Below are 12727 nucleotides of genomic sequence, written 5' to 3'. Positions count from 1 at the left end.
TTGACTTCCCAAATTCTGAGCTTTTAGTAAACTCAAGCAATATTTTTTGAAAGGAACTGTAATGGCAAAATTTCTTAATCTTTTAATGCTAAAGAAGATTTGTAAATGCTCTAATACTGCCTTCAAATTTGAACACAGAAATTAAGGCTTGGAATATTTCTTTAGAAGTACAAAGACATTTTCCATCCCATTTGTTACCCGGTAATTCAAATGAGAAGTCAGATAACACTTTGAATATTGCTTCTTTAAATCTGCCTTGGTTTTGTTTTATCCTTTAGAAATTCTTGGGGCTTTTTTCTATTTTCCTGGAGATGAGAAACTTCACACAATCTTTGTTGCCATGCACTTCCACACACACAACACATTGGCTTTCCTTAAAAGAAATGAGAACATCAACTCAAAATGCAAAGCTAGGGTCTTTGAGAAGGCCAGTCTACCACAGAGAAGGAAGATGAGACACAAATGTTGAAACTAGCCAGAAGGCTCTTCAGCGCCACCTAGACTCTACCGTGGTGCCAGTAGACAGCTACAGCAAAACAATGCAATATTACAGATCACCTATCATTGATAAGTGCAAGAGACATTGCTTTTGATAAGACTATGGTTTGTTAAACACTTGAACCAAGTTGAATTTGCCCAGGAAGCACATGCCTGGGACAGCTAAAGAGAATGGAGGTTGTAGGATTAGGAATCTAAGATGAGTCTCCGAATAGATAGTCACAGTCTTCTTTCTCAAAGAACACTAGCTGTACTTTGCTGGGTAGGCTCAGTGAGCTCAATGGTGGCTTAAACTGGAAGCTGCCATTGCCTTCCAGTGAGTTTAGAATAGAGGAGAATGGTTAAGAAGCCCAGGGTGCTTGCTGAAGTTTACCATAGACTCTGGTGAACTTGGGCATGTGATTATGTGTGTGTTAGATCAAGTGGCTTTGTAGCTGACTTGTCCTTTGGTAGTATGTTGCAATATGTTGCAAGATCAGAAACCTTGTGACAATGGGGCTTTGTGAAACTTCAAAGCTCACAAAATCAAAGAAGCCAGAATGAAATGACCAAGCAAGGAAACCCACAATCTCCTATCTACTGAGGCCACCGTGGACCCAACTGGGTCTCTGACAGAACATTTCATCAAGTACAGAAGCAAAATAAAATCAACAGGGTTTATTTTTATTTTATCTTACTGTGTTTAAATTTCATGTCATTCCATTACAAGGGAACGTGACTGAACAGGTAGGAAACAGATTCTCCGTTATGGGTTCTCCGGATGGCTTCAGCAAGAATCATGGAGATGTCAATCACCTGGATTTTGCTACACTGCTTCATTTTGTCTTCTTGAGGTATGGTGTTAGTGACCACCACTGCTTCAAAGCATGCACCATTGATGCGAGCAATGGCTGGGCCAGAAAAGATTCCATGAGTCAAGATGGCATAAACTCTGGTAGCTCCCTCTGAGAGAAGTTTGTCAGCCGCGTAACAGATTGTGCCACACGTATCAGCCATGTCATCTACAAGGATAGCCACCCGATCCTTTACATCACCCACAAGCACCATGCGGTCCACTTCATTGGCTTTCTTCCGTTCTTTGTGAATCAAGGCAAAATCCACATTCAAATGGTCAGCGATGGAAGTGACCCTCTTGGCTCCGCCAGCATCAGGAGAGACAATTGTGCAGTTCCTCCAGTCAGAAATATTCTCCTTTATCCACTTCAGAACAGCTGGCTCTGCATACAAATTGTCTACCGGGATGTCAAAAAACCCCTGAATCTGAGAAGCATGTAGGTCCATGGTGATAATGTGATCTGCACCTGCTATAGACAGCATATTCGCCACGAGCTTCGCAGAGATGGGAGCCCGGCTCTTATCCTTTTTATCCTGCCGAGCGTAAGGGAAGCACGGGATGACTGCAGTCACCCGACTGGCTGAAGCGATCTTGCAGGCATTAATCATGATCAGAAGTTCCATTAGACTGTCGTTGATTTCACCACAACCGCTCTGAACGATGTAGACATCTTCTCCACGCACACTCTCGCCAATTTCCACGCAGGTCTCCTGGTTGCTGAATTTCTTAGTTACCACCTTGCCGAGCTCGAGGCTCAGGCGCTCGGTAATCTTCTGGGATAAGTCCTGGTGGGAGCTGCCACTGAAGATTTTGATGTTTGGCATCTTAGCCAGAGATCCTAGACACAAAACTTCCGTCTTGAAAGGGAAATTGGACCACAGACTAACAGTTTCCTGGCATTGCACAGTGGGTGGTTACAAAGCCGTTACCCGTCCTGTCCCTTCCCCTAACGGTTGTGCTGATCTGACCTCAAGCCTTTTGAGAGAGAAGAGAGAAAGAGAGAGAAAAGAGAGAGAGAAAGAGAAAAAGAGAGAGAAAAAAAGAGAGAGGAAGGGAGGGAGGAAGGGAGGGAGGGAGAGAGAGAGAGAGAGAAACAAAAATAAGTTTTACTGGCATCTATTGAACACTTTCAAATTAAGAAGACTTTATAGTCCATGGGAATTTCTTATTGTTACTAATTTTTCTTGTTTTCTTTTTTCCCCCAGATAGACATTTCCTGTATAGCCGTAGCTTTCCTAGAATTAGCTTTATGATCAGGCTGGCCTCATACCCTTTAATTCCTCTCAAGTGCTGGAATTTTAGGTATGGCTAATTGTTATTAACATTTTGGAAATTTTAAATGTGAATACATGGAAAAACAAAACAGGGCTCTAAACAAGTTTAAAAGTTTGAAGCTGGAGGAGTTTCGCACAGTGTTGTTTAGTCTATTTCTTCAAGAGAGTGAAAAGACAAAAGGTTGGAAAATGGTATGGATGGGATTCTATTCCAGAGGATTTGCAAGGACCCCCAGGATACATAATAGAGGAGTTGCTTCCTGAGCAACTCCCTTGGGTCAGCTGACTTCCTGCAAATGTATCAGAATATGCCCCCCCACCAAGGGCTACATGTATCCTGGCATAGCTGGGAATGTAGCTCACCATGTTTGTAGATGGCAACATCTCTGTTGAGGTTTAAGATGAGTAGGAACTAGCAACTAATCTTGATATTTAAAGAAACTGAGACTCAAATCCAGCAAGTGGTCATCAATAAGTAAATTATTTAAAAAAATTTATTGTATACAACAAAGCCTGCTTGCTTGCAGACTTCTATTTTTACATGTTGAATGAGATATTATTCTAAAGTCACATAAACAACAATGTCTATGTTAAAATGTTACATCAATAAAGCATGGTGATGATCTGAGCACATCCCTCTTGACATGATAATACCTTTCTTTCCTCTTCAGTTCATGTTCTTTGTGGTTAGCAATCCATGCCAACTGCTTTCTGTTCACAGCTCTTCCTTCATTCATGTTCTTCGCTTCAAAACAAATCAAACAGAGACACCTGTGCCATGTAATTCATCCCAAATGAGCTATATACAGTGATTTGTACAGAAAATCCTGTAGCTTAATTTAGAAGCACTAAAAGTACTTGCAGCCTCAATTAAATTGATTTTTCTTTTAGTGTTCTCAGTATGACACACATTTTCGGTTTTTAATGAAAAACAAAACAGATTTTTAAATAGATTTAATATTACCTAAATAGGACTGAATACTAATGTAAACATTTAAAACCCATAGTTGGTTATATTTTTTCTCAGGTTGTTAAGTAGAAGCCATTTTTGTCTTGCTGTTATTTTTGTTCCAAGACTGGCTGCTGCTATGCCTTGGATTTGTCTAGAATCATAATAGGTTAAGGATGGAAATAGTTTCAGAGGCCATACAACCATATTAATAACCCGGTTCACAGCCAGGAAACTGAGTCACCAAGGAAACTCCTACCTATGATCTTCTGACTCACTACAGCTCAGTATGTACCAGGATGTGCTCTTCCTCTCTTCCTAGATTTCTAAGCATGGCTTTTACTGCTCTGTCCTGTTAGGCCCCCTCTCCTCCCCACTCTCAAGTTTATTAGGATGATGGGGGGGGGAGTATGCAGAAATACCTGCACATGTACCATGTACTTAGCAAGTAACTACAACAAAGAACAGATATGAGCCTGAATGTCATGTTGTTTAAACAAACCTCTAATATTTCCAGAAAGAAACAAACCACTAGTATGATACATTGTTTTCCTGACCTGTTTCTCACTCGGATATATCATCCAGGGATTTCACATTTGTCCCCTTTGTTCTATAGGTTGAGGGAGAAAACTTATCATGGTGGACTGCTTCTGGAAAGAGACATAAAGGGATGATACACTTTGTGTAACACATCTCTCTGCTAATGTGTTCCTTCTTAGTAAATTGCCCTAGGACTCAGGATGGTGAAGGGGAGGAAGGGCCCCATCTTTCCCCTTCCCAAAACAAGAGTGTTAAAGTGTCATGCTCACAGATCCGTGAGAATTGTTGCACTTCGAAGGTCTTTTGAGTCAATAACCAGAATACACACATTTCCTTGGTAATCATATCTTGCTTTACTGATTGTTTTTTTACCCTTCACAATCCCAACATAAATAATTCAAAGACAGTTCTGATGCAGCTTGATCAGCTAAGGAGAAAAGAAATCCAGGCAGTCATTTCAGAGAGTGAGGAAAATGGTTGTGTTTTAAGTTAAATAAATGCTTTCACTAAACACACTTACAGTTGACAAAATGCGAGATGTTTAGGTGGCAATTATAGTTCTTTGATAAACTGTCAAATCTTGTCACAACACATGTTACAAACAAGGACAGATTTAGATGTCCTTTCTGACAGCTTTGTGTAGGTTGGGAACGTGTGGCAGTTAATTTCAAGCAAGGAACATATTTTTCTTTCCAGCAGTTATCTTCTTTGTTGATTAGGAAGACTTTCTTTGTGCCTTTAATCTTCCTCATTGACTCACAGTCCCAGAACATTATTTTACCACTGCCTCAGTTCATCTATTTTATTCATAACCATCAACCGCAATACTTGGAGAGAACGCTTTCCCGCTGAGGTTCACGCTCTGTAGAAATGCTCTAAAGTTTGTTCTGTGATTGTTTACAATTGGAATTGACGACTGTGTGTGTTTATCAAGCTTTTTGTTGGAAATCTGTCATCTTACATAATAGATGTGTAGGTAACAGAGAGGTAAATAAGGCATAGAGAAACAAACAGGAGCCAGGGTGGAAGTTCTGTGGTTCAAAAACAGAGTTTAGATTGTGAGTGTTGTGTTGAGACTCAGGAAGACGTTTTAGGACTGTACATTGGAGTTTGTTTTAAAAGTCCAGCAAAGCAGACAATCTTAGTATGAAGTAGTAATCATGGAATACGGATGAGATTCCAGGAGCTAAAAAAATACACCATTGTAATGACAGTCAAAGCAGTCTGTAGAGAGATTCTGGAACTACCACATTGCAAATAAGAAAATCTGTCTCTTATAGCTTTGTGAAATAATTTGAGAGTGTTTCAAAGTAGATTCCAAACTGACCATTGCTTTTTCTTGTATAATCATAGATCTTTTACAATCGAAAGTACTTGTGTACTTTCACACAAGTAATAAAAAGCTATGTTAATGAGATTTAAGAACACACAACTTCTAATTATGATATGCAAGTCTCTTTTAAAATGTACTTTTTTAGCACTCAGGAGGCAGGGTTAGGTGAATCCCTGTGAGTTCAAGGCTGGCCTGGTCAACAGAGCAAGTTTCAGGCCAATCAAGATTACATAATAAAACCTTGTCTCAAAAAAATAAAAAGTGTACTTTTTTGATGCTTTCAAGGGCAAAGAAGAAACATATCTGTGGTGGTTTAAATAAAACCAGATACACTGAAACTAATAGAAGAGAAAGTGGGGAAGAGCCTTGAATACATAGGCACAGGAGAAAAGTTCCTGAACAGAACACCAATGGCTTATGCTCTAAGATCAAGAATTGACAGATGGGACCTCATAAAACTGCAAAGCTTCTGTAAGGCAAAGGACACTGTCAATAGGACAAAACGACAACCAACAAATTGGGAAAAGATCTTTACCAATCCTACATCTGATAGAGGGCTAATATCCAATATATACAAAGAACTCAAGAAATTAGACTCAAGACAAGCGAATAACCCTATTAAAAATGGAGTACAGAGCCAAACATAGACTATTTTCTAACAATCTGTTTCTCATTGATTTTTGTCCCCACTGCATCCTGCATCCTCTCCTCTGAGGCTCGCTTTAAGTTTACTTATACTCTTCCTTTTTCTTTTCTTCCTCTTCTTCTTTTTCTGCCTCTTCTTCCTCCTCCTCCTCCTCTTCATCATTGTGTGTGTGTGTGTGTGTGTATCTTTTGTGTGTGATTGCAAGTGAGTGGAGGTGACAACTTCGTGGAGTTAGTTCTTGGGATCAATTTCAAGTTCCCAGGCTTGTGTGCCAAACACCTTTTCCCTCTGATCCATGTCATTGGCCTCTTATTTTCTCTTACTGATGACTCCTATGCTATCAACCTAGCCTACTGACTTTTAAATGTTAGTTACTTTTAGTTAGTTTTCTTTTGGAAGTCACTTGATTGAGTCCCTTTGCAGTGTTGCTGGGGGAATCTTTTAGAAGTTGTTATTCTTCACAGTTGTCTTCAAACTTGCTCTTACTTGACAAGTTTTTCTTTTTTTGTTTTTGTTTGTTTTTTATTTTTACAGAAAACAATAAAATTAGCTGTGTCTAATCACTTGACTCTATGTCAATTAGAAGCAGCTGATATTTATTTTTCTGTTCATGACAACTTCTCTCCTGTTATTTTGCTTGTTTATGTTTGAACTGCCATGGTATGAGAATTTACTTGAGGACATTGTTCAAAATAAAAAAAAAAAAATGTAAGTTTCTCTTTCCAGAATTTGCTTCTGATTTTCACCTGAGTTGCTGTTAGTTTGGGGCCACTAATTTCCCCAGGGTCGATATGCCCCTAGATTCAGAATTACCAAAAAGGGCCCCTGCTACAGCGCCTAGAGATCCCCCTCATCTCCTTCCTAGTATCATTTGTTTCTCTCAGCCTCACTAGTCACTACAGCTTGCTGCAGTCTGTGCGTTGGATCTCCTTCTGTCTCACTATACCTCTGAAGACTCTGAAGATACACAGCTCTGCTGGCCTAGTTTAATCAATAGAAATTCTTCTAGGCATCTCACCCCGAGAAGACCCTTGAGCCTTAACTTCTACCTGGCTTGGCCAATGACATTTTAAAAAATGAAGCCTGAGATTATAGCGGCTGGTGGTTCTTCCGAGACTGACTTCCGTGATTCGACAGCTCAGGTAGCAGGAGCCAACCCTCATATCTCCTCCCAGTATGATGACGTTATTTGAATAGCAGTGTCTTGGCCAAAGGTCATCTTTGTTTTCCTCTTTTATTGGATATTTTCTTTATTTACATTTCAAGTGTCTTCCCCTTTCCATATCTCCCCTCGGGAACCCCCTGTCCCATCCCCTCACTCCCTTCCTCTATGAAGGTGCTGTCCACCCACCCACCCACTCCCACTTTCCCGCCCTGTCGTTCCCCTATACTCGGACATCGAACTTCCTCAGGCTCAAGGGCTGATCCTCCCACTTATGTCCAACAAGGCCATCTTCAGCTACTTATACTGCTGGAGTCAAGGATCCCTCCATGTGTACTGTTTGGTTGATGGTCCAGTCCCTGGGAAGCTCCGAAGGTGTGTGGGGGGGTGTCTTTCTGGTTGCCACTGTTGCTCCCTGCGTGGGGCTGCAAACCCACTCAGCTCTTTCAGTCTCTTCTCAAACTCTTCATCGCGGACCCCACGCAAATGCGAGCATCCACCTCTGTATTTGTCAGGCTCTGGCAGAGCCTCTCAGGAGACAGCCATATCAGGCTCCTGTCAGCAAGCACTTTCCAGCATCTGGCATCCGCAATAGCGTAGGGGTTTGGCGACTGTATTTGGGATGGATTCCCAGGTCAGGAAGACTCTGGATGCGAAAAGCCATCTTGAGTGATGATTGGCTGCAGAGACTGTCAATGGATGGATCTTCGGGATCTTGTTTGAAGTAATAGAAACTAATAGTCCGAGAAACTATTAGGAAGTGCTCACAGTGACAGGATAGGTTTTAGGAGTAGTGTCTTCCTTAGGGTTACTATTGTTGTGATCAAATATCGGAACCAAAAGCAAGCTAGGGAGAAAAGGGCCTATTTAATTCATCCTCTCTGTTTATCACAGAAGGAAGGCAGGACAGGCACTCAGATCAAACTGTGAAGCGGGTGATACAGAGGCCATGGAAGAGTGCTGCGTACTGGTCTGCCAACCATGGTGAGCCTGCTTTCTTATAGAACGGAGGACCACCAACCCAGGGATGGCATCACTCACAGTGGGCTGGGCCCTCTCCCATCAATCACTAATAAAAAAAAATGCCCTACAGGCTTGTCTACAGCCAGATCTCACCGAACGCTTTGCCTCCGTTGGTGCTCGTTCCTCTCTGATGACTCTAGTTTATGTCAAGTTGGCATAAAACTAAACATCATAATTAGGATTATAAGTTTGTTCTGTGGTAATAAAAAGGACAGTTTAGTTCTAACTTAAACTTCCTGACTGATAGCCCTTTCGAAACGAGAGTTACATTTAGATTTATACTTCAGGCCTGTACTAACATACTGAATGCATATAATAAATGTACACTGTATACACTACCTTCTTGTAAATTCATCTTTACAATAAATGTCACTTTGTGATTGTTGTTGACTTTAGCAGTTTACTTTACCAACAGCCACTTTTTGTGTAAATACATTCTGTTTCATATCCTTATATGTTAATTTACCTCTTATCAATTCAATTCATGAGCTCCTGTTTCAAATAAACTACAATAAAAAAAAAGAAGCAGCTTATTGGTGTCAATCTGCTGTATTCTTTTTGTAGACATGATAAAAGGAGTGTCTGTGAGTGCTTAAGTGAATTCATGAGCATAAGCTAATATTTTCTGCCTTGAAATTTATGTATTTTTAAAGCAGTGTTCTACTCTCACTATTTAGAGTGTCTTATTGGTTAGAGGCCTAAAAAAACAGCAGTAAATGGTGTTTCTAAGTGTGAGTAGTACAGAAATAATCGACTTCTGATCTTCAGGTTTAATTTACCTGAAGAGGGGTAGGTCGTGGATAAACACATGGTCATAACAGACCAGTGGGACTTGAATCCTGTCTAGGTAGTTTTTTTATCTGATGACTTTGCACACATTTCCTCACAAACTTTTGACATGATTTTCTCATTTATGAAATGGATATTCATGACAGCAATAATCTGTTAGGATTAAATAAGTTAAATGTAAACAGCTTCAAGTTTTATATGCATAGATCACGCCTACTTTGTAAGCATGTTTTGTAAGTTATTTGCATTTATTTTAGTTATTCTGTGCCTGTCGTGTGTGTGTGTGTGTGTGTGTGTGTGTGTGTGTGTGTTACTCAGACATTTCACATATGTGGAGAAGTCAGAGGTTAGACAGGTTGTGGGAGTTATTTCTCTCCTTCTACCGTGTGGATCCCAGAGATCAAACTCAGGTCAATAGGCTTGGTGGCCAGTGCTATCTCCTACTTATCTATCTCGCTGGTCCGTGAACATTATTTTTGTATATAAAATATAAATAGATGTCAACAATTTCAAAAAATGACATCAAAGTCCTAGTCTATATGAGGACCTCTGCAGAGTTTACTTTTCCTCCCATAGTCTTCCTCCTGGAGGGCCAAACACAGTGAAGTAGAAGAGAGGAGTATGTATTCTATTGCCATCTTGAGACAGGGAAGCGTTACCAGTGGATTTTCTCAGTCAGGCAAGGGTAGGAAAGTCAGCAATCTGTCCCAATTGGAAGTACAAGGTAGAGATAGAGTGTTTCATCCATCAGTAGGGTTATGCTCTATGAAGCTGAAGGCAGGGAAGTGTGGCCCGAAGAGTAAGAACATGATGAACATGAGCAGTGGAGTGTGTAATCAGGCCTGGTCTTTCTAGGAATGGATGTCTGAGTATTTCTAGGTAAGCGTGGATTCTAGGTCTACAGCTGAACAGGAGTTTATTCTTTCTATAGCCCAGAGTGTCTTTATGTTCATCTTGATATTTTAATGCATCCTTATAGTAACAGGCTCTCTCCATAGGACAAGCTAAGAAAACATTTCTTTTATTTTAAGATTTATTTATTTATTTATTTATATGATGAGTACACTGCAGCTGTCTTCAGACACACAAGAAGAGGGCCTCTGATTCCATTACAGATGGCTGTGAGCCACCATGTGGTTGCTGGGAATTGAACTCAGGACCTCTGGAAGAGCAGTTCGTGCTCTTAACCACTGAGCCATCTCTCCAGCCCCAAGAAAGCATTTCTTCATGAGACTGTGAGATTTCTGTTAACCAGCAGAAGGTGATGTTCCTCTTTCCCAGTCAAGGGTTAAGCGTGTTTTAAACTACCAATAACAAAATCTTTCGACTATTTCTTTGTCTTACATTTTTGTATGTTTTATAGAAATAAATAATGTCTCACATGATCTTTTTTTGATATGTTTCTATAATAGTACATTGTCTCTCACAGCAAAATATCACTAATATTTACAACAAGAAAATATATGTCCCTTATGTATTATATTTAGGAGGAAGAAAATTCCATGCCCTGTTTGATAATTTTCTTTTAAATATGTAGACCACATAGGAAATTCTCTAACATTTTGTGGCAGAACCTTCCCCCAATGAATGAAGATTACAAGGGACCAATCACTGGGTGAGTAGGCGGGACTTCCGGGTCTGGAAGAGGAAGAGGGAAGGCAAGAGAAATGAAAGGCCGTTTTGGTCTGTGGGAGCAAGGGAAGCAGAAAGAATATAGGAAGCCGAGGCTGTCAGTTTGAGTGGTGGATCCAGTTTAACTAGTTTACGTTTGTTTAGTTTGAGTGGCGAAACCAGTTTAATTAGTTTATGAAATTAGGGTGCTAGGTTCTGCACCCATCGATTGTATTACCTGTTGATTCTAAACTAAGATTGTGTGGTGTTTTCCTTCACACGGTGACTCAACTGGGTTCCAGAGAAAGATATGCCCCCAGAGTAAGGCGTGCAAGAGTACACTCCAGCCAGCCGCAGGAATTTGGAAGGATGGGCATGCATGGTAGTGGCCACGGGAACTTAGAGAGCCAGGTGAAGAAAGCGACTTTGGGGCTCCAGAGAGGTAGAGCCAGCGTGGATGAGACAGGCCCTAGCTAAAAGGAAAGAATGTGATCTTGGCCTGTCTGTCAGGCTGGAGCCAGACCAAGGACACCGGCCGGTGCCTAGCCGACATTAGTGTGGGATCCTATTTTAGTATTTCATGTTGGGTTTTTTGTTTGTTTGTTTTGTTTGTGTGTTTTTGTTCTTTTTTTGGCTTTTCGAGACAGGGTTTCTCTGTGTAGCCTTGGCTGTCCTGGAACTCACTCTGTAGACCAGGCTGGCCTCAAACTCAGAAATCCTCCTGCCTCTGCCTCCCAAATGCTGGGATTAAAGGCGTGCGCCAATATTTCATGCAACAGCATCTTGTTTTTCTGCTAAAGTTTAATTCTCTTCTTGTCTGTACACCCTTGGTAAAGATGGAGGGCAGATCATATGACCCTGTTTGTACACTGAGTACCATTGTTTTAAAGACCCCTATTTTATCAGGGCCTTCACTTTTCATCCCATTTCTAAGTCCTTTGATTAGATTTACTGCTCTATTTTTTTTTAAACATGTCTAAAGAACTCTGACCAGGATAGCAAGTACTGGATGTGTCACCTCACACGCCTAGTGCTTAGCTGTTGTTCAGTATCTCCCTGTCTCACTTGCCATTTTAGAAACTAAACATGTTTTATTGGAGTTGGTACATTATTTCCTAGCACTTATTTGAGTTCCCAATAAAGTTCTTTGAAGTTACATATCCTATGAACATAACACACACACACAGAGGTGTGTGTGTGTGTGTCTGTGTGTGTGTATGTGTGTGGACCTGAGAGAGAGAAGTGGGGAGAGAGAGAGAGAGAGAGAGAGAGAGAGAGAGAGAGAGAGAAACCCAGAGAGACAGAGACAAAGAAAGTGAGAGAGACTGGCAGAAACACACAGAGAGAGATACAGAGAGAGTTTGTAATTGTGATAACTCATTAGTAGTTAGTCTAGAACAACCGCACTATATTCTGGAACTATCTGAGGCTATTGACTGTTTATTACATATTGAAAGAAACACACACACAATGCCAGAAGAATGTGTTTTAATGACGAGCTGAATATTATTTCTCTTAAGAAGCAAATGTATAAGAAATAAACAGCTCTTAAATTGAACCATTAGATTTCACCAGTGATATGCTTTTAACCTTTCTACTTTAAAAGTGGATTGTCTGGGTGGTGTCTGTTTGATGTCTGCAATCTGTCATTAGCTAAGTAAAATTAGGATAATTATGTTATGGAAATGAGACCAAAATTGGTACAATAATGCAATGAGATTTAAGATTCCCCTAATCATTATTAGTGTACCAGACTCATTCTTGAACTTATCATTTAATCTAAAGTGTGGTCTAAAGTCTTTTATTAACTTTCTGTTTTCATTACAACATTCTGTCATCTGCTGAATGACAGAATTTTACTTTCCTTTTTCCTTGTTTCTTTGTGTCCTTAGAGCCTCTTTTAAAAATAACTACTTTTAAAAATAGTTTCTTTTTATTTCTAATTGCGTTTCTTTTTATTTCTGATTTTGCATTTGTGTTTGTTTAATTGTATGTGTGTGTGTATGTGTGTGTGTGTACGAGAGAGAGAGAGAGAGAGAGAGAGAGAGAGAGAGAGAGAGAGAGAGA

General features: G+C 40.3%; 1 protein-coding gene across 1 annotated transcript; it reads right to left on the bottom strand.

Annotated features, from left to right (window-relative positions):
- Window positions 1-600: 600 nt before the first annotated feature.
- On the bottom strand, window positions 601-2286 carry Prps1l1 (phosphoribosyl pyrophosphate synthetase 1 like 1). The gene has a single exon (XM_028768869.1). It carries the CDS (start codon window positions 2155-2157, stop codon window positions 1201-1203), a length of 957 nt encoding a protein of 318 aa, XP_028624702.1. The 5' UTR covers window positions 2158-2286; the 3' UTR covers window positions 601-1200.
- Between the last annotated feature and the right edge of the window lie 10441 nt (window positions 2287-12727).

This window comes from Grammomys surdaster, unplaced genomic scaffold, assembly GCF_004785775.1.
Source record: "Grammomys surdaster isolate TR1022 unplaced genomic scaffold, NIH_TR_1.0 188, whole genome shotgun sequence".
NCBI classification, from domain to species: domain Eukaryota; kingdom Metazoa; phylum Chordata; class Mammalia; order Rodentia; family Muridae; genus Grammomys; species Grammomys surdaster.
The sequence above is the reverse complement of the archived record's forward strand: the minus strand, read 5'-3'. Positions and strand labels throughout refer to the sequence as shown.